The 25930-nt window shown below is 47.8% G+C and overlaps 2 protein-coding genes across 4 annotated transcripts in view; both read right to left on the reverse strand.

Moving 5' to 3' along the window:
* ndnl2 (necdin-like 2) overlaps positions 1-2877 on the reverse strand; it is a 71755-nt gene extending 68878 nt beyond the window's left edge. Inside the window, exons 1-4 of one of the 2 annotated variants that reach the window (XM_071349448.1) lie at positions 2756-2877; positions 2446-2507; positions 2204-2323; positions 2039-2102 (exon numbers count right to left, since the gene is read on the reverse strand). In XM_071349448.1, coding sequence (XP_071205549.1) covers positions 2039-2102; positions 2204-2323; positions 2446-2496 — 235 coding nt within the window. In that variant the 5' untranslated portion in view covers positions 2497-2507; positions 2756-2877. Of the gene's footprint in view, positions 1-2038; positions 2103-2203; positions 2324-2439; positions 2508-2755 lie in introns of both variants that reach the window. The other variant, XM_071349447.1, reaches the window with a different exon arrangement.
* A 2920-nt stretch (positions 2878-5797) lies between these two features.
* LOC139543181 (constitutive coactivator of PPAR-gamma-like protein 2) overlaps positions 5798-25930 on the reverse strand; it is a 128436-nt gene continuing 108303 nt past the window's right edge. Inside the window, exons 13-16 of one of the 2 annotated variants that reach the window (XM_071349445.1) lie at positions 19101-19335; positions 18763-18898; positions 17081-17126; positions 5798-13328 (exon numbers count right to left, since the gene is read on the reverse strand). In XM_071349445.1, the coding sequence (XP_071205546.1) occupies positions 13089-13328; positions 17081-17126; positions 18763-18898; positions 19101-19335 (657 nt within the window). In that variant the 3' untranslated portion in view covers positions 5798-13088. Of the gene's footprint in view, positions 13329-17060; positions 17127-18762; positions 18899-19100; positions 19336-25930 lie in introns of both variants that reach the window. The other variant, XM_071349446.1, reaches the window with a different exon arrangement.

Below are 25930 nucleotides of genomic sequence, written 5' to 3' on the forward strand. Positions count from 1 at the left end.
CAGCCTTGGAGCTGAAGACCTTAGAGCACATCCCTTTTAGTCTTAAAACGGTAACTGACCGAGGCCTGTATTTCAATACTTCTACAGCCTACTGTATCAATCATTCATTAGTTCATGTCATCACACAGCATACGAGTCATTCATGACGTGAAATTCAATAAAGCATTTTAGTTTTAAAAGAAAGCGACCATTGAATAATTAGCATAAACAATAGGCCTAAAACGTTCCATTTTGGAAATTGCATTCACAAACGAATGAAACTGTTTTTAGTCTTTTCTGTAATAAAGGCTTACAATAAAATGTTATATTGTAAGCCTTATTATTTATTTTGTGTTGTTTATATTGTTCAAAACGGTCAGTTAAATGATATTGTAATCTAACAGCACCTGTTTGACACACACAACACGGACCCGGCGCCTCAGTACAGCAACACGGACCCGGCGCCTCAGTACAGCAACACGGACCCGGCGCCTCAGTACAGCAACACGGACCCGGCGCCTCAGTACAGCAACACGGACCCGGCGCCTCAGTACAGCAACACGGACCCGGCGCCTCAGTACAGCAACACGGACCCGGCCCCTCAGTACAGCAACACGGACCCGGCGCCTCAGTACAGCAACACGGACCCGGCCCCTCAGTACAGCAACACGGACCCGGCGCCTCAGTACAGCAACACGGACCCGGCGCCTCAGTACAGCAACACGGACCCGGCGCCTCAGTACAGCAACACGGACCCGGCGCCTCAGTACAGCAACACGGACCCGGCGCCTCAGTACAGCAACACGGACCCGGCGCCTCAGTACAGCAACACGGACCCGGCGCCTCAGTACAGCAACACGGACCCGGCGCCTCGGTACAGCAACACGGACCCGGCCCCTCGGTACAGCAACACGGACCCGGCACCGCAACACGGACCCGGCGCCTCGGTACAGCAACACGGACCCGGCGCCTCAGTACAGCAACACGGACCCGGCACCGCAACACGGACCCGGCGCCTCGGTACAGCAACACGTACCCGGCGCCTCAGTACAGCAACACGGACCCGGCGCCTCAGTACAGCAACACGGACCCGGCGCCTCGGTACAGCAACACGGACCCGGCGCTTGCTCCTGACCTTTTTCTTCATCTCCAGTATTTTACTAGTCACATTTAGTCACATTTAGTGTAGTCACATTTAGTCTAGTCACATTTAGTCACATTTAAACTAGTCACATTTAGTCACATTTAAACTAGTCACATTTAGTCACATTTAAACTAGTCATATTTAAACTAGTCACATTTAAACTAGTCACATTTAGTCTAGTCACATTTAGTCTAGTCACATTTAAACTAGTCATATTTAAACTAGTCACATTTAGTCTAGTCACATTTAGTCTAGTCACATTTAGTCACATTTAAACTAGTCACATTTAAACTAGTCACATTTAGTCACATTTAAACTAGTCACATTTAGTCACATTTAAACTAGTCACATTTAGTCACATTTAAACTAGTCATATTTAAACTAGTCACATTTAGTCACATTTAAACTAGTCACATTTAGTCACATTTAAACTAGTCACATTTAGTCTAGTCATATTTAAACTAGTCACATTTAGTCACATTTAAACTAGTCACATTTAGTCACATTTAAACTAGTCATATTTAAACTAGTCACATTTAGACTAATCATATTTATTCCACACATCCTACCTCCCCCTCCTGAGCAACCTAACATTCCCCCGTTTGGAGTTTGTCACGTCCTCTGCATACATTTTGCTATCACGTGTTACGGTGTTCAGAATGTTAGAACCAATTGATTTATGTGATAATGATATGCTATAGGTCAGGCCCTATTGGTCACATGCATGCGATGCATACACCTGTCACGTAAAGAGAGCAAGGGTTGAGGGAATGTTTTTCCTAAACAAATGAGTGATTTTGGTAGCAGAACTTTTCAGTCAGAAATGGCTGTAATTATGTTCAGCAACACAGACAGACAGACAGACAGACAGAGAGTGAGACAAGTAAGGGACTGTAGTGTTTCATCAGCTCCTACCTGCTCTGCGGATGGGGAACTTTTTCTGGTCCTTAACGAAGATGAACTGGACAACCTCAGCTGTCTAGGGAAAGAGAGATAGATATGAGAGAGAGAGAGAGAGAGAGTGTGTGTGTGTGTGTGTGTGTGTGTGTGTGTGTGTGTGTGTGTGTGTGTGTGTATTACCTTCAGGTCGACCTGAGCAGGTGTCAGTCTGTCCAGACCCTTCTGTACCTGCGACGTACTGGGCTGGGTGAAGGTCGGGTCATCCTCATCATCACCTAGCACCGCCTCCCAACGCTGGGTCTAACAGAGACAAAGACACCAGCATCAGCATCAGAAAGGGATGTTTTTTTTTTTATAGATGCTGGAGAGAGGGGGATGATGGAGGTATAGAGAGATGAAGTAGGTGTGTTAGTTACCCGTACTCCTTTGTTCTGGGAGCTCTGTGTGTTGGCTGCTCTTTTTCTCTGAGACATCACGGCTCTGACTGGAGGGGGGAACAATATCAACAACACAAGTGTAGCCCCTTCATCTTTCAACTAACGTTAGATATTAGCGTTTTGGATGGCGTAACGTTAGCTAGCTAGCTAGTGATGGACACACCAAAGCCAGCAAGCTAGCTACCGAAGCGAACTGGGCAACATTAATGTAAAATAATGTATCAAAAGCAATCTAAAATGTATTTAAACCGAGAAAAGTATTAATGCTAGTAACGTTAAGTAGCTATTCACTCACGTAAAGACCGCTAGAAACCTCTTCCGCTTCTCAAACTCCCGCTTGCGAGACGCGTGTTGATGACGTACAATCGTCCGCATTTTCTTCTTCTTCTTCCAAAGATTTCTCTAACTAAACCAAAGATTCATATAACTAAACCAAGATAGACCACAGCCTCTCATTTCCCATTGGAAACGAGTCCTAGTGGGCAGAGCCAAGCACGCGCTAGCGAGATCCTATTGGCGCGTTCTAGCCTCATCTGCATATTTTCGTTAGGAAACGCCTAGTCGCGCGCGCGTGTGCAATAACTCAATTTGCCTTTGCACTCCTTCTACAAAATTTAGTCCACTCTGTTCATAACATATTTTAGTTTTGGGAATAGAAAACTGTATTGAAATCAAATGTTTAATCGATGAGAAAATGTGCAGAATTTCGGCCAAAATCCATTTCGTTCCATCTTCTCCCAATACCGGCCAGTGGGCTTCCATATTTGGTAGTGAGTAGAAACGCCAAGCGGATGCTTCACGTTTATACATCCTGGTGAAATCTGTCTCATTGTTCTATCTGTGCTTCTTCTGTGGGTTTTATGGCGGACTACAACCCAAAAAGGTGTATTGCCGCCACCACCTGGACAGGTTGAAAAAACAAGATAAAATAGAAAATCAATACGTGATAGGGAAAACTAACTTAATTAATCTACCCAAATAAAAATAGTACATTGACATAACCAAAACTCCCACTTATTCCTTCCTTCAAATCTCTAGGTCTCCCTTCTCAGGCTCTAGGGCCTGAGAGAGCGATACAGCTTGTGACAATACTCCGCCGAGAAATCTTTCAGCCGCTTCCACAATGATATCTATTTTCCTGGACCTCCTTTCCACCTTGGCAGGGCCGAGTGGCGCAGCGGTCTAAGGCACTGCATCTCAGTGCAAGAGGCGTCACTACAGTACCTGGTTCGAATCCAGGCTGTATCACATCCGTCTGTGATTGGGAGTCCCATAGTGCGGCACACAATTGGCAGGATACATTTGCTTTCCAACCTGTGTTTTCCCGCAATAGTATTTGAAATTTTGTTCTGTTTTGGTTGCATGCTGTTCACTGTCAGATTTGCCGTGCGTTCCCGATTGTAGGCATGCCTTGTGATTGGGCTACACACAATACACAGATAGGCAATTTTCTTTTTAACAAATGAAGTATTGATCCTCTGTGGTTAAATTGTAGGCCTACTCCTGGTGTATTTTCTGGAATGATGTCATTTATTTCTGAACAGACAGCAGTAATTCTAGAACTTTGGCAAATGTATTTCAATTGATCATGGGTGCTGCAGCACCTCCAGCTCCCTACAATGAGGTAATAAATGACGAAGTGCAACGCTGGGGATGAGTTGCAGGCTCATGTCTATCAGAGCAGTGAGAGAGAGATAATAAAGTGAATCTCATTCTAGTTCTGTGAGAGATACTGGTGAGCTTCTCTCTCTCACCACAGCAATGACTTTTGAGTAAAGCCAGTGTGTCTATGTATACGGATGACTCAACGCAATACACGTCAGCTACTACAGCGACTGAAATGACTGCAACACTCAACAAAGAGCTGCAGATAGTTTCAGAGTGGGTGGCAAGGAATAAGTTACCCCTAAATATTTCTAAAACTAAAAGCATTGTATTTGGAACAAAACACTCACTAAACCCTAAACCTCAACTACATTTTGTAATAAATAATGTGTAAATTGAGCATGTTGAGATGACTAAACTGCTTGGAGTAACACTAGATTGTAACTGTCATGGTCAAAACATATTGATACAGTAGTAGCTAAGATGGGGAGAAGTCTGTTGATCCTCAACACTGGAGCCCCACAAGGGTGCGTTCTCAGCCCTCTCCTGTACTCCCTGTTCACCCACGACTGCATGGCCATGCACGCCTCCCACTCAATCATCAGGTTTGCAGACGACACAACAGTAATAGGCTTGGTGAGGGCCCTCGGAGTGTGGTGTCATTAAAATAACCTCTCACTCAACGTCAAAAAAACAAAGATGATCGTGGACTTCAGGAAACAGCAGAGGGTGCACCCCCCTATCCACATCAACGGGACAGTAGTGGAGAAGGTGGAAAGTTTTAAGTTCCTTGGCGTACACATCACGGACAAACTGAAATGGTCCACCCACACAGACAGCGTGGTGAAGAAGGCGCAACAGCGCCTCTTCAACCTCAGGAGGCTGAAGAAATTTGGCTTGTCACCATTAACACTCACAAACTTTTACAGATGTACAATCGAGAGCATCCTGTCGGGCTGTATCACCGCCTGGTACGGCAACTGCTCCGCCCACAACCTTAAGGCTCTCTAGAGGGTGGTGAGGTCTGCACAACGCATCACCGGGGGCAAACTACCTGCCCTCCAGGACACCTACATCACCTGATGTCACAGGAAGGTCAAAAAGATCATCAAGGACAACAACCACCCGAGCCACTGCCTGTTCATAAAGCCTTCTTCATATTCTGTCAAAATGCCATGTTTTTCACCTTGCTTCCTGGCAGGCCCTTGAGCTTAACTAGTGCTTAACCTCACCACTCTCGCAGCCCGTCGAAGTCCCCCCGATGCAGCCTTGCTCCCTGGGCTCCGACCGTGTTCCACCATCGCTCTGACTGGTTGGCTGCGCCATCACCGCCGACCGCTCACCCTCCCAGCAAAGTGCCAGTGCTCTCCCTGGGCTCCAGCAGCGTTCCACTGATCTGGTTCGGGCTGCTGTCTGTCAGAGTCGCAAGCATAGTGCCCCTCCATTCCATAGTACCAGACTTAAATTGGTGGGCGACTTTGAAATGTCGGTCAATCCACCCGATGTTCTGCTTGGGAAAAAGCCCAAAGTCGTGTTTTGTTCTGCTGTCTTAGCTCCTCTCTTCTGCCTGCCTGCGTGCTCCACCGACCAACAAAATAACCCTAAACATTTAACATTTCAACTTCAATTGGGTGACGTCAGAGTTGGACGTTCCAAGGATCCCAGATAACAAGGACCAATTACTAACTGGGCCAAACAGATAAGATCAAAAGAACACACTGACAGCGGTAGGTTCATTTATTTCCTAAAAGAATAGATTTTATTTCAGCACTGGATGTCGTTTCCCAACAAACATGACCATCTTTACATCATCACGCCTCTCCTTCCTTCCTGTCCTCTGACATCACTTCCTCCACAGCCATAAGAATATAAAAGCTCTCTCCACAACAACATTCTGGTGCTTCCATTTAGCTAACAATGACAAATTATAGCGATAATAATCATAACAATGAAGAAGATGAATCCTTTACGGATGTTGATTTTTAGGGGGGCGTGGCTTACAGTACATGTAGTACACACATTACTGCTAGTTTACAGTACATGATGTACTGTAGTATACATGATGTACTGTAGTATACATGATGTACTGTAGTATACATGTTAGTTGGTTCAGAAGGTGATGTAGTACATGTTACTAGGACAGAGATTTAGACTGACACCTGGATGATGTCATAAAATAATCATGTGACCTGGCCATGTGACCTGAATTGACTCGCCATCTCCCTGGCATCCTATTCCCGTTCTAAAACTGGTGACAAGGACCACAGGGTCTCAGGAATTAAACATGACTGAAACCTTCCTGCACCACAACGGTTAAAGTAGTGCACTATTATAGGGAACAGGGTGCCATTTGGAACGTCTCATTGTCTCTTTTCCCTGCAGGCTCATCTTGTCTGGACCACTCAGTCAGCGTAGCTACTCATCCATGTTACGACACATAACTGTCCTACAGTATCCAGTTCTGCTCTACACATCACAAAACTACACTCTATAGGGGTAAACCAATCACACGTGTTGTCACGTCATCATAGAATCTCTTGATAGGTCATTGGTTTGGGGCATACCATCATGGCAGGGAAACGGGGTGGTAATGTGAGACTTCTAACCCCGTGCAACGTTCAGCTTCACTTGACGAGTTGACCGTTACCTCTTTATAAAGAACGAGAAACAGAGTATACGGACGTAGTGCAGAGACGATGGTTTTAAAATGTTTTGACGGGCGATACTTAACTGACATAGTAACAACGGCGAAGTGGTCTTTACGACGATCGATGGCATAATATCAAATATGGAGAAGGATCATATATTAAATGGTTTCAGTTTACATCTCTATGGTTGGCCAAAGCCTCTCAAAACTAACGGCTGCTTTGATAGAAGGATTAGAAGAGACATTCAAAAGAGTAAGAAACAACACAGTTTAAAGTACAATTGAATAAAACAGTTTGACTTCTTTTTGTTGTTTACTTTTTTCCTTCCAGATTCTGGCTAGTTTACAGAGAAACTGATAATCACTAAGGAAAGTTCATCACAACATAGAATATTAGTGGGGGTGGTTAGGGGCGGGGTCAGAAAACAGCCAATAGAAACGGTCCTAGAGGGAACAGAGAGCACAGAGACGTGAGCAAGAGATATTTAATGTGTATATTGATACTGTGGTTGGAGATACTTAATGTGTATATTGATACTGTGGTTGGAGATATGTACTGGGTATATTGATACTGTGGTTGGAGATATGTACTGGGTATATTGATACTGTGGTTGGAGATATGTACTGGGTATATTGATACTGTGGTTGGAGATATGTACTGGGTATATTGATACTGTGGTTGGAGATATTTAATGTGTATATTGATACTGTGGTTGGAGATATGTACTGGGTATATTGATACTGTGGTTGGAGATATTTAATGTGTATATTGATACTGTGGTTGGAGATATGTACTGGGTATATTGATACTGTGGTTGGAGATATTTAATGTGTATATTGATACTGTGGTTGGAGATATGTACTGGGTATATTGATACTGTGGTTGGAGATATTTAATGTGTATATTGATACTGTGGTTGGAGATATTTAATGTGTATATTGATACTGTGGTTGGAGATATTTAATGTGTATATTGATACTGTGGTTGGAGATATGTACTGGGTATATTGATACTGTGGTTGGAGATATGTACTGGGTATATTGATACTGTGGTTGGAGATATGTACTGGGTATATTGATACTGTGGTTGGAGATATGTACTGGGTATATTGATACTGTGGTTGGAGATATTTAATGTGTATATTGATACTGTGGTTGGAGATATCTACTGGGTATATTGATACTGTGGTTGGAGATATTTAATGTGTATATTGATACTGTGGTTAGAGATATTTAATGTGTATATTGATACTGTGGTTGGAGATATGTACTGGGTATATTGATACTGTGGTTGGAGATATTTAATGTGTATATTGATACTGTGGTTGGAGATATGTACTGGGTATATTGATACTGTGGTTGGAGATATTTAATGTGTATATTGATACTGTGGTTGGAGATATGTACTGGGTATATTGATACTGTGGTTGGAGATATGTACTGGGTATATTGATACTGTGGTTGGAGATATTTAATGTGTATATTGATACTGTGGTTGGAGATATGTACTGGGTATATTGATACTGTGGTTGGAGATATGTACTGGGTATATTGATACTGTGGTTGGAGATATTTAATGTGTATATTGATACTGTGGTTGGAGATATGTACTGGGTATATTGATACTGTGGTTGGAGATACTTAATGGGTATATTGATACTGTGGTTGGAGATATTTAATGTGTGTGTAGGGTATTCTTCATTTGTGTTTGTAGGTGAAAGTGTGTATCAGTGTGTTTACCTCACATGCTGCTTTAAGCAGAACTACCAAATGGGGGGGAGAGGGAGGAGAGAGAGAGAGATGGGAGGAGAGAGAGATGGGTGGATAGAGAGAGATGGGAGGAGAGAGAGAGATGGGAGGAGAGAGAGATGGGAGGAGAGAGAGAGATGGGAGGAGAGAGAGAGATGGGAGGAGAGAGAGAGAGATGGGAGGAGAGAGAGAGAGATGGGAGGAGAGAGAGAGAGATGGGAGGAGAGAGAGAGAGATGGGTGGAGAGAGAGAGATGGGAGGAGAGAGAGAGAGATGGGAGGAGAGAGAGAGAGATGGGAGGAGAGAGATGGGTGGATAGAGAGAGAGATGGGTGGATAGAGAGAGATGGGAGGAGAGAGAGAGAGATGGGAGGAGAGAGAGAGCGATGGGAGGAGAGAGAGAGATGGGAGGAGAGAGAGAGAGAGATGGGAGGAGAGAGAGAGAGATGGGAGGAGAGAGAGAGAGATGGGTTGAAGAGAGAAGAGGGCATGGTGTACAGAGGGATATTAAGATAAGCATTCAAATCACTGATCAATAAATTCTAATCAAACTAAATCAGACATGGATAACGATGGGACATCATGTTGTTTACTTTATCAAGCTAGTGTCTAACTCAGGGTATGACAATGTCCAGTAGTCCAATACTGTTACTGTTGTCCGACAGTCCTGTAGAAGTCAGTCCAATAGTGTTACTGTTGTCCTACAGTCCTGTAGAGGTAGAGTCCTATGAATAACCAAGAATCAACCATCAATCAAACCCTGGCGTTCATGTTGTTGACAAGTTAAAAGGCCTGTTTGTTTAGTCTCAGTGGAGTGGATGGGATCGGTGGGCTATGAAGGATTTAAACATTAAACAGAGTGGTCCACATGGCACCACTACTGTTGACCCTATGAGCCCTGCTGTGGAAAACCATCCCCAATTAGGCTGAAGATCAGCAGCACTCTAACACTCTCTCCTAGAACCCTTACAATCTTATGATCAATCAAACCCTGGCTTTCATTTTCAAGACCATCTTCACAGGAACGAAGACGATGAAGTCAGTCATTCTGTAGGAAATAACAACAGTACTTACCAACAGTATGTAGGGAATACCAACAGTACTTACCAACAGTATGTAGGGAATAGGATGCTCTTTAGGCCCTGACCAACAGTATGTAGGGAATAGGATGCTCTTTAGGCCCTGTCCAACAGTATGTAGGGAATAGGATGCTCTTTAGGCCCTGTCCAACAGTATGTAGGGAATAGGATGCTCTTTAGGCCCTAACCAACAGTATGTAGGGAATAGGATGCTCTTTAGGCCCTAACCAACAGTATGTAGGGAATAGGATGCTCTTTAGGCCCCGTCCAACAGTATGTAGGGAATAGGATGCTCTTTAGGCCCTAACCAACAGTATGTAGGGAATAGGATGCTCTTTAGGCCCTGTCCAACAGTATGTAGGGAATAGGATGCTCTTTAGGCCCTGTCCAACAGTATGTAGGGAATAGGATGCTCTTTAGGCCCTGCCCAACAGTACTGCAGTATGTAGGGAATATCCTTGCTCAGACAGACATTGGTTTGGTTGAGATATTTCTATAGATGGCCAACAGACAGATCGTACAGTAGTCCTGCTCTCTTCTCAGGCAGACATATCCACCCTACTGCGCTCTGTAGTCTACTAACATTAAAACTGATTCATCTCTGCTATCTCTCTGTAGTCTACTACTAACATTAAAACTGATTCCTCTCTGCTATCTCCCCGTAGTCTACTAACATTAAAACGGATTCCTCTCTGCTATCTCTCTGCAGTCTACTACTAACATTAAAACGGATTCCTCTCTGCTATCTCTCTGTAGTCTACTACTAACATTAAAACGGATTCCTCTCTGCTATCTCCCTGTAGTCTACTACTAACATTAAAACGGATTCCTCTCTGCTATCTCTCTGTAGTCTACTACTAACATTAAAACGGATTCCTCTCTGCTATCTCTCTGTAGTCTACTACTAACATTAAAACGGATTCCTCTCTGCTATCTCTCTGTAGTCTACTACTAACATTAAAACGGATTCCTCTCTGCTATCTCTCTGTAGTCTACTACTAACATTAAAACGGATTCCTCTCTGCTATCTCTCTGCAGTCTACTACTAACATTAAAACTGATTCCTCTCTGCAGTCTACTACTAACATTAAAACTGATTCCTCTCTGCTATCTCTCTGTAGTCTACTACTAACATTAAAACTGATTCCTCTCTGCTATCTCTCTGTAGTCTACTACTAACATTAAAACTGATTCCTCTCTGCTATCTCTCTGCAGTCTACTACTGACATTAAAACTGATTCCTCTCTGCTATCTCCCTGTAGTCTACTACTGACATTAAAACAAGTCAATACTCTGATTGGTCTCAGAGCAGACCTATTAAAGGGATACTTTATCCTCTACTATAATGATGACAACATAAAGAGTTTAAACATTAAAACTATTTAGGATCTTTAGATTGTGAGCAGAACATTCAAGTGTTCTCACCTCAAACCCCTGCTGATTGGCTAAGTGGTTTGGGGGAAGTGCTTCCTGTTAGATAAAGAGCTTAGAATGCTGGGCTATCACCGTGGAAACTGCTAACCAATCACCAGGCGGGGTTGGGGAGGCGGTGCTACCAGTCCTGTCCTGATTGGCCAGCTCATGGTCTCATGGCTGGTCTCGTCTCTAAAGGCAACCTAACCCCCAATATGCACTGCTTCTGATGAACAGAATAAGTAGTGCACTACGCAGGGGCCATTTCAGATGCAGCCTTGGGTTCATTTAGACAAGGTGCCAGTCAGAAGAGGAGCTTGGCAGCTACAGCACTCTGACCTTTAAGCCCTGACCCTGCCGTTCCCTGACGTGGCACCATACTTGGCCCATAGAGAATGATAGAGGCCTCTAGTAGCCAACAGGCCGTATTAGCCTGGGCAGCACCATTGAGGGCTTCCACCATTTTAATGTAGTCAACTGGGTGGGCCTCCCAACTTCATTGGCTGATCCCTCCTGGTGACCCTGTTGAAGTCATGTCAAACTGGGAGGGATTAGCTAACTGTGAAGAAAATGGACTACTTTAAAATGGAGCTAGCCTCAATAGCGCTACCCATACTGTCATAGATGCAATGACAGCACAGATACAAAGATGTTCTCTATCTCTGATGGCCTGAATGTTCTGACCTGCTAGAGGATTCCTTTTAAAACGCCTTCCTCTAAAGATCACTCCGTTCCAGAGCTGTACCATATTGGCACATTATTCATTTAACAAATATTACAATTTGACTTGTGATCGATCAAAACACAGTTGGAATCAGAGAAATATAATGATTTATATTAAGAAGCAAAGTGGAAAGCAGCATCATTCTTGTTTGGAACAATGTGTTGACTGATCAGGATGCAAACTTCTAGTGAATCTAACAGAACAGGAACTGTGCTGCTTGAGTGACAGGGGGCGGAGCTTTGTTGTGGGAAGCAGCCGCAAGAGGAGAGGAACGACAGAGTCAACGATAAAAACGGAGCGTACACGCGGCTGAGTGGGGTTGCAAAATATTGCGATATGGATATTGCACATGTCAATATTGCGATTTGGATGAATTGTGCAGCCCTACTCTGATCACATTCAAACAGGTCTCGTTTACATAACACAAAGGCCATGTTAAAATAGACCTTGAGGTCAATGATCAAAGTGATTTCCTAGGTCGCAAGGGAACTCTCTCAGACAAACTGTCGGAGGTCTGGTCATCAATAATCAATATTAAATCAATGAATCCTACATTAGTAAGTGCTCCCCGCTGGGATATACAATCAGAGCATAGGGGATATAATCTAATACAGGGGTAAGAGCTTCCATACGTTGGAGCGTCAGGTTAAGGTGCGTACATACATTACATCTGTGGTCAGGGGTTCTAAATACGGCTGAGCTAGGCTAACTTAGCACGCTAACATATTAGGGCAAGTGCTAATGTTATTCATGGTGTGGGCTACGTTAGCATGCTAATGCATTAGTGGTGCAGCGGTGCAAATGCTACTGAAGGGTCAGAGCAATGCAAACACACGCTCTGGGTGGTTAGTGGCGCGGCTAACACTAATAAATCATTATTGGTGGTAAACCGCGCTTATTTAGCACACAAACACTGCACTCATTCGTTCTTCAACCTCTTCTTTCGCTATTCCTCCTCTGACACTTCGAGAGTCCAACACTCCTAGAACTCTGAGCTCACCATGAGGTCCCTATGGCAACAACCGACACACCCGGCAACCAAACCTTTACACACTAACCATGGCAACCAAACCCAGGCACCTAGCCAACAGTGTGTGGTAGTGTCGACGTTAGTGTATCTAAACACACTACTACTAAACACCGTAGTTCAAGTCTAACCGTAAGGATCCAGGTATGAATATTAACACTAGGGAGGGACCATCAGAGACAGTGGGCTGGGGTTACTATAGTGACGGGCCATGGGGGCGGGGCTTTAGGGAGGCAGGGGCGAACATACATACGGACTCATGGAGAAAAACCTCTGATCGTTAAGATAAAATAAAACCACGTGACAAAATCAAGGGGCAGGGCAGACGGCAGTGAAACACAGACAGCTTTTTCAGAACACCCTGGTGCATTCTGGGAAAGCCTCATCACGCCTCCTTCGTTAGCGTTCCATCTGACGGACAGTCGTCAAGGCAACATGGGGCCTCCTCTGTTTGGTTGTCTCTGCTTGCTAAGGCACACGGGATTGGATGGGCCAGTGGGGGCAGATCCAGAGGCTGGCCAATAGCGGAGGCTGCAGGGCTGCCATTCAGCTGCTGGGTCACGGCCCTCGAGTTAGGCTCCTCCTCCTTAGGCTTGGTGGGGCTGGTGGAGGAGGGGGAATGTGTCTGGGGGAGGAGAGGAGAGAGAAGGGAGGAGAGGAGAGAAGAGAGAAGGGAGGAAAGAGAAGGGAGGAAAGAGAAGAGAGAAGGGAGGAGAGGAGAGAAGGAAGGAAAGAGAAGAGAGAAGGGAGGAGAGAAGGGAGGAGAGAAGGGAGGCGAGAGAAGGGAGGAGAGGAGAGAGAAGGAAGGAAGGAGAGGTGAGAAGGGAGGAGAGAAGGGAGGAGAGAAGGGAGGAGAGAGAAGGGAGGAGAGGAGAGAGAGTTCATGCTTACTTAGAGTTAGTTAGCTACCTCTAGCTTCCTATGTTTGTCTTGTCAAAAATAATCAGATATCAGTTATATCAGCCTACCTTAAAAAAAAATATATCAAGTGTAGGCTATTATTGTTTTATCTTATTATCTGCACATCTGCGACAGTATCCCATTAGGTTACATTCAGTTTCCACTAGTTACCACAGCCACAAAGTCAGGGCTATATCAAAACAAACTCTATTTGTCACATGCGCCAAATACAACAAGTGTAGACCTTACCGTGAAATGCCGAATACAACAAGTGTAGACCTTACCGTGAAATGCTTACTTACAAGCCCTTAACCAACAATGCAGTTCAAGAAGAGTTAAGAAAATATTTACCAAGTAGACTAAAGTAAAAAATAATAAGATGCAACAAAATAACAATAAAGAGGCTATATACAGGGGGTACCGAGTCAGTGTGCAGGGTACAGGTTAGAGGCAATATGTACATGTAGGTGGGGGTGAAGTGACTATCCATAGATAATAAACAGCGAGTAGCAGCAGTTTACAAAACCAATGGAGGGGGGGGTGTCAATGTAAATTGTCCGGTGGCCATTTTATTAATTGTTCAGCAGTCTGATGGCTTGGGGGTAGAAGCTGTTAAGGAGCCTTTTGGTCCTAGACTTGGCGCTCCGGTACCGCTTGCCGTGCGGTAGCAGAGAAAACAGTCTATCACTTGGGTGACTGGAGTTTCTAAAACATTTTGGGCCCTTTCTCTGACACTGCCTATTATATAGGTCCTGGATGGCAGGAAGCTTGGCCCCAGTGATGTACTGGGCTGCTCGCACTACCCTCTGTAGTGCCTTACGGTCAGATGCCGAGCAGTTAGCCGACCAGGCGGTGATGCAACCGGTCAGGATGATCTCGATGGTGCAGCTGTAGAACCTTTTGAGGATCTGGGGACCCATGGCAAATCTTTTCAGTCTCCTGGGGGAAAAGGTTTTGTCGTGCCCTCTTCACGACTGTCTTGGTGTGTTTGGACCATGATAGTTCGTTTGTGATGTGGACACCAAGGAACTTGACAAACTCTTGAAGCTCTCCAATACAGCCCTGCCGATGAGAATGGGGGCGTGCTCCGTCCTCCTTTTTCTGTAGTCCACAATCATCTCCTTTGTCTTCATCACGTTGAGGGAGAGGTTGTTGTTCTGGCACCACACTGCCAGGTCTCTGACCTCCTCCCTAAAGGCTGTCTCATCGTTGTTGGTGATCAGGCCTACCACTGTTGTGTCATCGGCAAACTTTACGATGGTGTTGGAGTCGTGCCTGGCCGTGCAGTCATGAGTGAACAGGGAGTACAGGAGGGGACTGAGCACGCACCCCTGAGGTGCCCCCGTGGAGGAGCAGCGTGGCGGATATGTTGTTACCTATCCTCACCCCCTGGGGTCGGCCCGTCAGGAAGTCCAGGATACAGTTGCAGAGGGAGGTGTTTAGTCCCAGGGTCCTTAGCTTAGTGATGAGCTTTGAGGTCACTATGGTGTTGAACGCTGAACTGTAGTCAATGAACAGCATTCTCACATAGGTGTTCCTTTTGTCCAGGTGGGAACCGGCAGTGTGGAGTGCAATAGAGATTGCATCATCTGTGGATCTGTTGGGGCGGTATGCAAATTGGAGTGGGTCTAGGGTTTCTGGGATATCGGTGTTGATGTGAGCCATGACCAGCTTTTCAAAGCACTTCATGGCTGCAGATGTGAGTGCTACAGGTCGGTAGTCATTTAGGCAGGTTGCCTTAGTGTTCTTGAGCACAGGGACTGCGTTGGTATTACAGACTCAGACAGGGAGAGGTTGAAAATGTCAGTGAAGACACTTGCCAGTTGGTCAGCCCATGCTCGGAGTACACGTACTGGTAATGCGTGTGGCCAGCGGCCTTGTGAATGTTGACCTTTTTAAAGGTCTTACATCGGCTACGGAGAGCGTGATCACACAGTCGTCTGGAACAGCTGGTGCTCTCATGCATGTTTCAGTGTTACTTGCCTCGAAGCGGGCATAGAAGTAATTTAGCTCGTCTGGTAGGCTTGTCACTGGGCAGCGCTCGGCTGTGCTTCCCTTTGTAGTCTGTGTAATAGTTTGCAAGCCCTGCCACATCCGACGAGCGGCGGAGCCAATCACCCGACCTCAACCCAATTGAGATGGTGTGGGATGAGTTGGACCGCAGAGTGAAGGAAAAGCAGCCAACAATTGCTCAGCATATGTGGGAACTCCTTCAAGACTGTTGGAAAAGAATTCCAGGTGAAGCTGGTTGAGAGAACGCCAAAGTATGCAAAGGGTGTCTACTTTAAAGAATCTCAAATATAAAATATACACTACCATTCAAAAGTTTGGGGTCACATAGAAAGTGCTTTGTTTCTGGCCATTTTGAGCCTGTATTCGAACCCACAAATGCTGATGCTCTAGAAACTCAACTAGTCTAAAGAAGGACAGTTTTATTGCTTCTTTAATCAGAACAAAAGTTTTCAGCTGTGCTAACATAATTGCAAAAGGGTTTTCTAATGATCAATTAGCCTTTTAAAATGATAAACTTGGATTAGCTAACACAACGTGCCATTGGAACACAGGAGTGATGGTTGTTGATAATGGGCCTCTGTACGCCTATGTAGATATTCCATTAAAAATCAGCCGTTTCCAGCTACAATAGTCATTAACATTAACAATGTCTACACTGTATTTCTGATCAATTTGATGTTATTTTAAATTGACATTTTTTGTCTTTTCTTTCAAAAACAAGGACATTTCTAAGTGACTCCGAATTTTTTGTATGGTAGTGTGTGTGTATGTTAATAGATATATATTTTTGTTACACATATTAAACCCTTTTTTTTGAGTAGGCACAAAAGTACCTTCATACTTCCATTCATTTTTAAAACCGGTACCGATTACCTTCAGACGAGTCCCGACACTTGTGGGGGTGGTAGAGCAAAACGGAGCCCACCATAGTGTTGGTGAGAGTCTCCCCTTTCCAGCGCCCATACTATGTTTTTATTTAGGCTACAAACTGAGATAGAACTCAGGCCTATAGACTCATTCCATGGTTGATCATCAAAGAGTAGGCCTGGTCTAACAAATCCCTTTCAAATGGAAAAAGGGAAATTAAGATTTTGAAACAATAAGACACAGAGTATGTGCTGCCAAAGGTCCATTATTATCCCACATTGGAGAGGAGACCACGGACCTAGCGGCCATTTTGCTCTGCTCTCTTCTACAAGCTACATTGTTCTCTTGCATTAAGTTAATAGTCTACCTACCACATATGTATAGACTATTGAGGCGAAGGTCAATTGGGAATACGCCATTTGGTATGTTGCCCTGCTGTGTGCTCACTGCACAGCGCTGTTGTGTGCTGCCAGACTCAAATATGCCAAAACATATTTTGTGACATCATGATATCGTCACAATCAACGATGGCAGTCAAACATCGTCGATAGACGATGCAATCATAAAATGGCCCAACCTTAAAGACTTGGCAGTCACCTTTTTAACTCCTCGTCCTGCTTTCACTGGGATGTCCTTACCCCTTCTGGAGAGAGGGACAGAGAGCAAGAGACACGGGGAGCGAGAGAGAGAGACGGGGAGAGACAGAGATGGGGAGCGCGAGAGAGCGAGACGGGGAGCGAGAGACGGGGAGCGCGAGAGAGCGAGACGGGGAGCGAGAGGGAGAGACGGGGAGAGACAGAGACGGGGAGCGAGAGAGAGAGACGGGGAGCGAGAGAGACGGGGAGCGCGAGAGAGCGAGACGGGGAGCGCGAGAGAGGGAGACGGGGAGCGCGCGAGAGACGGAGAGTGAGAGAGACCGAGAAACGGAGAGCGAGAGAGAGCGAGAGAGAGAGACGGGGAGTGAGAGAGTGACGGGGAGTGAGAGAGAGCGAGCGAGAGAGACGGGGAGAGACAGAGACGGGGAGCGCGCGAGAGAGACGGAGAGTGAGAGAGAGCGAGAGACGGAGAGAGCGAGAGAGAGACGGGAGCGAGAGAGACGGGGGCGAGAGAGAGAGAGACGGGGAGCGAGGGAGAGAGAGACAGGGATCGAGAGAGACGGGGAGCGAGAGAGAGCGAGACGGGAAGCGAGGGAGAGAGACGGGGAGCGAGAGAGAGAGACGGGGAGCGAGAGAGAGAGACGGGGAGCGAGAGAGAGACGGGGAGCGAGAGAGAGACGGGGAGCGAGAGAGAGACGGGGAGCGAGAGAGAGAGACGGGGAGCGAGAGAGAGAGACGGGGAGCGAGAGAGAGAGACGGGGAGCGAGAGAGAGAGACGGGGAGCGAGAGAGAGAGACGGGGAGCGAGAGAGAGAGACGGGGAGCGAGAGAGAGAGACGGGGAGCGAGAGAGAGACAGACGGGGAGCGAGAGAGAGACAGACGGGGAGCGAGAGAGAGACAGACGGGGAGCGAGAGAGAGACAGACGGGGAGCGAGAGAGAGACAGACGGGGAGCGAGAGAGAGACAGACGGGGAGCGAGAGAGAGACAGACGGGGAGTGAGAGAGAGAGAGACAGACGGGGAGTGAGAGAGAGACAGACGGGGAGCGAGAGAGAGACAGACGGGGAGTGAGAGAGAGAGAGACAGACGGGGAGTGAGAGAGAGAGAGACAGACGGGGAGTGAGAGAGAGAGACAGACGGGGAGTGAGAGAGAGAGAGACAGACGGGGAGTGAGAGAGAGAGAGACAGACGGGGAGTGAGAGAGAGAGACAGACGGGGAGTGAGAGAGAGACAGACGGGGAGCGAGAGAGAGAGACAGACGGGGAGTGAGAGAGAGAGACAGACGGGGAGTGAGAGAGAGACAGACGGGGAGCGAGAGAGAGAGACAGACGGGGAACGAGAGAGAGAGACAGACGGGGAGCGAGAGAAAGACAGACGGGGAGCGAGAGAGAGACAGACGGGGAGCGAGAGAGAGACAGACGGGGAGCGAGAGAGAGACAGACGGGGAGCGAGAGAGAGACAGACGGGGAGTGAGAGAGAGACAGACGGGGAGTGAGAGAGAGACAGACGGGGAGCGAGAGAGAGAGACAGACGGGGAGCGAGAGAGAGAGACAGACGGGGAGCGAGAGAGAGAGACAGACGGGGAGCGAGAGAGAGAGACGAGGAGAGACAGAGAGAGGTGGAGAGATCAGTAAAAGGTTATATTATATAGACAGTTTAATTTAAAGAGCAGCCAGAGTCTCACCCGCTCCCTGCTCCGACCGACACCACCTGCATGTTGAACCCCCCTCTGCCACGCAGTGGTTTGTTCCCGGCCCACTGGCCCACCACCATGCCGGCTATCTCCAACTTCCCTCCCTGGGGGGGGATCGACTGCAGACCTGGGGAGACAGTCAGGATGAGAATGTGTTTCATAACTGTTGAAAATGGTATAGTTGGAACACCTATCAGTACAATGATCATCAGGCTGTTTCTAATCTGCCAAACAAACACCAAGGCTTGTCTATACATATGTGAACTGCGTGTATGTGTAAGTGTGTGTGTATGCGTGTGTGTGTATGTATGCGTGTGTGTGTTGCTTACCTGGGAAGCCTCTGGGTCTATGCTGGGCTGGGTGGTGGTGAGGATGATGAGGGTGGTGGTGAGGATGATGAGGGTGGTGGAGGGGCATGTTACCCATGGGCCGGGGGGGGTAGTGGGGGTAGAAGGGGGGAGGGGGGAGGAAGGAAAGAGGCGGGAGAGGGGGAGGAGGACGAGTAAAGTTGATGCCATCTAGAATGGCCTGACGCATCTTCTCCACACGAGACACCAGCTCCTCCTGTTGGACAGAGAATATTATATATACATATAAATCCTGTTGGAGAGGACAAGGAGAAAAGACAGATATACACGTTGAGACCCCCAGGATGGAGAGTAGAGAGAGATATACACGTTGAGACCCCCAGGATGGAGAGTAGAGAGAGATATACACATTGAGACCCCCAGGATGGAGAGTAGAGAGAGATATACACATTGAGACCCCCAGGATGGAGAGTAGAGAGAGATATACACATTGAGACCCCCAGGATGGAGAGTAGAGAGAGTTATACACGTTGAGACCCCCAGGATGGAGAGTAGAGAGAGATATACACATTGAGACCCCCAGGATGGAGAGTAGAGAGAGATATACACGTTGAGACCCCCAGGATGGAGAGTAGAGAGAGATATACACGTTGAGACCCCCAGGATGGAGAGTAGAGAGAGATATACACATTGAGACCCCCAGGATGGAGAGTAGAGAGAGATATACACATTGAGACCCCCAGGATGGAGAGTAGAGAGAGATATACACATTGAGACACCCAGGATGGAGAGTAGAGAGATATACACATTGCGTCCGTAAATGGGTCTGCGGTCAAACGACCACCCCTTATCACTGTTAAACGCTCCCTAAAACACTTCAGCGAGCAGGCCTTTCTAATCGACCTGGCCCGGGTATCCTGGAAGGATATTGACCTCATTCCGTCAGTCGAGGAAGCCTGGTTATTCTTTAAAAGTGCCTTCCTCACAATCTTAAATAAGCATTCCCTATTCAAAAAATGTAGAACCAGGAACAGATATAGCCCTTGGTTCTCTCCAGAAGCTGGAGACTTACCTCCCTCACTAGCTTTAAGCACCAGCTGTCAGAGCAGCTCACAGATCACTGCACCTGTAAATAGCTCATCTGTAAATAGCCCATCCAATCTACTTCATCCCCATACTGTATTTATTTATTTAATTTGCTCCTTTGCACCCCAGTATCTCTACTTGCACATTCATATTCTGCAGGAAAAACTAAATGCAGCTAGTTTGCTGTCTTTGCAGCTTCAGTCTGAAGTGATTGTGTTAGCTGTGTTGTTGCATAGGTAGCAAGGGGGAAAGGGTCAGGTAGCAAGGGAGGAAAGGGCCAGGCAGCAAGGGGGGAAAGGGCCAGGTAGCAAGGGGGGAAAGGGCCAGGTAGCAAGGGGGAAAAGGCCAGGTAGCAAGGGGGAAAAGGCCAGGTAGCAAGGGGGAAAGGGCCAGGTAGCAAGGGGGAAAGGGCCAGGTAGCAAGGGGGAAAGGGCCAGGTAGCAAGGGGGAAAGGGCCAGGTAGCAAGGGGAAAGGGCCAGGTAGCAAGGGGGAAAAGGCCAGGTAGCAAGGGGGAAAAGGCCAGGTAGCAAGGGGGAAAAGGCCAGGTAGCAAGGGGGAAAAGGCCAGGTAGCAAGGGGGAAAAGGCCAGGTAGCAAGGGGGAAAAGGCCAGGTAGCAAGGGGGAAAAGGTCAGGTAGCAAGGGGGAAAAGGTCAGGTAGCAAGGGGGAAAAGGCCAGGTAGCAAGGGGGAAAAGGCCAGGTAGCAAGGGGGAAAGGTCAGGTAGCAAGGGGAAAAGGCCAGGTAGCAAGGGGGAAAAGGCCAGGTAGCAAGGGGGAAAAGGCCAGGTAGCAAGGGGGGAAAGGGTCAGGTAGCAAGGGGGAAAGGGTCAGGTAGCAAGGGGGAAAGGGCCAGGTAGCAAGGGGGAAAGGTCAGGTAGCAAGGGGAAAAGGCCAGGTAGCAAGGGGGGAAGGTCAGGTAGCAAGGGGAAAAGGCCAGGTAGCAAGGGGAAAAGGCCAGGTAGCAAGGGGGGAAAGGTCAGGTAGCAAGGGGGAAAAGGCCAGGTAGCAAGGGGGAAAAGGCCAGGTAGCAAGGGGGAAAGGGCCAGGTAGCAAGGGGGAAAGGTCAGGTAGCAAGGGGGAAAAGGCCTGTCGCCAGTCAACAAATGACCAGTGAACCCAGGAAACAATGCATTGGAACGAACGCCTAGACGGCTTGGGCCTAACCCTAACCTAACCCTAGACGGCTTGGGCCTAACCCTAACCTAACCCTAGACGGCTTGGGCCTAACCCTAACCTAACCCTAGACGGCTTGGGCCTAACCCTAACCTAACCCTAGACGGTTTGGGCCTAACCCTAACCTAACCCTAGTCGGCTTGGGCCTAACCCTAACCTAACCCTAGACGGCTTGGGCCTAACCCTAACCTAACCCTAGACGGCTTGGGCCTAACCCTAACCTAACCCTAGACGGCTTGGGCCTAACCCTGACCTAACCCTAGACGGCTTGGGCCTAACCCTGACCTAACCCTAGACGGCTTGGGCCTAACCCTGCCCTAACCCTAGACGGCTTGGGCCTAACCCTGCCCTAACCCTAGACGGCTTGGGCCTAACCCTGACCTAACCCTAGACGGCTTGGGCCTAACCCTGACCTAACCCTAGACGGCTTGGGCCTAACCCTGACCTAACCCTAGACGGCTTGGGCCTAACCCTGACCTAACCCTAGACGGCTTGGGCCTAACCCTGACCTAACCCTAGACGGCTTGGGCCTAACCCTGACCTAACCCTAGACGGCTTGGGCCTAACCCTGACCTAACCCTAGACGGCTTGGGCCTAACCCTAACCTAACCCTAGACGGCTTGGGCCTAACCCTAACCTAACCCTAGACGGCTTGGGCCTAACCCTAACCTAACCCTAGACGGCTTGGGCCTAACCCTGACCTAACCCTAGACGGCTTGGGCCTAACCCTAACCTAACCCTAGACGGCTTGGGCCTAACCCTAACCTAACCCTAGACGGCTTGGGCCTAACCCTAACCTAACCCTAGACGGCTTGGGCCTAACCCTGACCTAACCCTAGACGGCTTGGGCCTAACCCTGACCTAACCCTAGACGGCTTGGGCCTAACCCTAACCTAACCCTAGACGGCTTGGGCCTAACCCTGACCTAACCCTAGACGGCTTGGGCCTAACCCTGACCTAACCCTAGACGGCTTGGGCCTAACCCTAACCTACCTTCAATTCCAAGATGGCGTAGCAGTCGGACGTGTGTTTGTATTGTCCTGTAGCGTGTAAATAGTAAATAGTCTTCGTATTTTTCGTATACATTTCGTATATATTTTAATTTCACTTTCCATCTAGGAACTGAATATACATTCCTACATTCCGCCTCACCCAATGTGGTACGGACCTGCTATTTTTTTATACTTTAGAACCGTAACCCCAAGCAGAAGCTAGCCAGATAACTAGCTACTAGCTAGTAGTCAGTTAGCCACTGCTGCGGTCTTCACCCTCAACTCGGACACAGCCAGCTTCAATACCGGGCCAATACCTGCCAGTCTGCAAGCGCGATATCAAACCAGAGCATATAGGACTGCTTTTTCTCTACCACATCACCAGATTCCTGACGCAAGCTCTGGACAATTACACCGTATCATCACAGCTAGCTAGCTGCAACCGAGTGGCTACTACTGGCTAACACCACTGTCCCGAAGCAAGCACCAGTTAGCCTTGAGCTAGCCTCGAGCTAGGCCCATCTGCCGGCTAGCTGCAAGCGCGATATCAACCCAGAGCATATAGGACTGCTTTCTCTCTACCACATCACCGGATTCCTGACGCAAGCTCTGGACAATTACACCGTATCATCACAGCTAGCTAGCTGCAACCGAGTGGCTACTACTGGCTAACACCACTGTCCCGAAGCAAGCACCAGTTAGCCTTGAGCTAGCCTCGAGCTAGGCCCATCTGCCGGCTAGCTGCAAGCGCGATATCAACCCAGAGCATATAGGACTGCTTTCTCTCTACCACATCACCGGATTCCTGACGCAAGCTCTGGACAATTACACCGTATCATCACAGCTAGCTAGCTGCAACCGAGTGGCTACTACTGGCTAACACCACTGTCCCGAAGCAAGCACCAGTTAGCCTTGAGCTAGCCTCGAGCTAGGCCCATCTGCCGGCTAGCTGCAAGCGCGATATCAACCCAGAGCATATAGGACTGCTTTTTCTCTACCACATCACCGGATTCCTGACGCAAGCTCTGGACAATTACACCGTATCATCACAGCTAGCTAGCTGCAACCGAGTGGCTACTACTGGCTAACACCTCTGTCCCGAAGCAAGCACCAGTTAGCCTTGAGCTAGCCTCGAGCTAGGCCCATCTGCCGGCTAGCTGAAGAGCTAGCGCCACTGCCACTGCCACGAAGCTAGCACCAGTTAGCAAACACAATTCTACAATTCACAACCTCTCTTTCGCCATCGCCATCTGGCTTGGATTCTCTGTCGACACAACCACGTCTGAGCAGACCCCCTCCGTCTGAGCAGACCACCCCCCGGGCTACTAACTTTATACGCCGCGTGCTAGCTTAGTGGAGGCCTCCTCTGCTCCATCTACGGCTGCCCCCTGGACACTATGATCACTTGGCTACATAGCTGATGCATGCTTGACTGTCCATTAATTCACGGTACTCCATTCTGTTTATTTGTGTTTTACCTGTCGGCTCTGTGCTTTAACTCAGGATCTGTGTGTAGTTAATCCGACCCTCTCTGCCTAGTCGTCGCCATTTTCACCTGTTGTTGCTGTGTTAGACTAACACCCTGTTATTGCTGCTGTTATCTTACCTGTTGTTTTAGCTAGCTCTCCCAATCAAGACCTGCAATCACTTTATGCCTTATTGTATGTCTCTCTCAAATATCAATATGCCTTGCATACTGTTGTTCAGGCTAGTTTTCATTATCATTGTTTTGGTTTGCAATGGACCCTGTAGTTCCACTCTCCGTACCTCTGATACCCCCTTTGTCCCACCCCCCACACATGCGGTGACCTCACCCATTGAGACCAGCATGTCCAGAGATACAACCTCTCTTATCATCACCCAGCGCCTGGGCTTGCCTCCGCTGTACCCGCGCCCCTCCATACCCCTGTCTGCACATTATGCCCAGAATCTATTCTACCACGCCCATAAATCTGCTCCTTTTATTCTTTGTCCCCAACGCTCTAGGCGACCAGTTTTGATAGCCTTTAGCCGCACCCTCATCCTACTACTCCTCTGTTCCTCGGGTGATGTGGAGGTAAACCCAGGCCCTGCATGTCCCCAGTCACCCTCATTTGTTGACTTCTGCGATCGAAAAAGCCTTGGCCTCATGCATGTCAACATCAGAAGCCTCCTCCCTAAGTTTGCCTTACTCACCGCTTTAGCACACTCTGCCAATCCTGATGTCCTTGCCGTGTCCGAATCCTAGCTTAGGAAGGCCACCAAAAATTCTGAGATTTCCATACCCAACTATAACACTTTCCGTCAAGATAGAACTGCCAAAGGGGGAGGAGTTGCAATCTACTGCAGAGATAGCCTGCAAAGTTCTGTCATACTTTCCAGGTCTATGCCCAAACAGTTCGAACTTCTAATTTTAAAAATTAATCTCTCCAGAAATAAGTCTCTCACTGTTGCCGCCTGCTACCGACCCCCCTCAGCTCCCAGCTGTGCCCTGGACACCATCTGTGAATTGATCGCTCCCCATCTAGCTTCAGAGTTTGTTCTGTTAGGTGACCTAAACTGGGATATGCTTAACACCCCGGCAGTCCTACAATCCAAGCTTGATGCCCTCAATCTCACACAAATCATCAAGGAACCCACCAGGTACAACCCTAAATCCGTAAACATGGGCACCCTAATAGACATTATCCTGACCAACCTGCCCTCCAAATACACCTCTGCTGTCTTCAATCAAGATCTCAGCGATCACTGCCTCATTGCCTGTATCCGCCACGGGTCCGCGGTCAAACGACCACCCCTCATCACTGTCAAACGCTCCCTAAAACACTTCTGCGAGCAGGCCTTTCTAATCGACCTGGCCCGGGTACCCTGGAAGGATATTGACCTCATCCCGTCAGTTGAGGATGCCTGGTCATTCTTTAAATGTTACTTCCTCACCATATTAGACAAGCATGCTCCGTTCAAAAAATGCAGAACCAAGAACAGATATAGCCCTTGGTTCACTCCAGACCTGACTGCCCTCGACCAGCACAAAAACATCCTGTGGCGAACTGCAATAACATCGAAGAGCCCCCGCGATATGCAACTGTTCAGGGAAGTCAGGAACCAATACACGCAGTCAGTCAGGAAAGCAAAGGCCAGCTTTTTCAAGCAGAAATTCGCATCCTGTAGCTCTAACTCCAAAAAGTTCTGGGATACTGTAAAGTCCATGGAGAACAAGAGCACCTCCTCCCAGCTGCCCACTGCACTGAGGCTAGGTAACACGGTCACCACCGATAATTCCGTGATAATCGAAGACTTCAACAAGCATTTCTCAATGGCTGGCCATGCCTTCCTCCTGGCGACTCCAACCTTGGCCAACAGCCCCGCCCCCCCCGCTGCTACTCGCCCAAGCCTCCCCAGCTTCTCCTTTACCCAAATCCAGATAGCAGATGTTCTGAAAGAGCTGGAAAACCTGGACCCATACAAATCAGCTGGGCTTGACAATCTGGACCCCCTATTTCTGAAACTGTCCGCCGCCATTGTCGCACCCCCTATTACCAGCCTGTTCAACCTCTCCTTCGTATCATCTGAGATCCCCAAGGATTGGAAAGCTGCCGCGGTCATCCCCCTCTTCAAAGG

Source organism: Salvelinus alpinus, chromosome 17, assembly GCF_045679555.1.
Source record: "Salvelinus alpinus chromosome 17, SLU_Salpinus.1, whole genome shotgun sequence".
NCBI classification, from domain to species: Eukaryota; Metazoa; Chordata; class Actinopteri; order Salmoniformes; family Salmonidae; genus Salvelinus; species Salvelinus alpinus.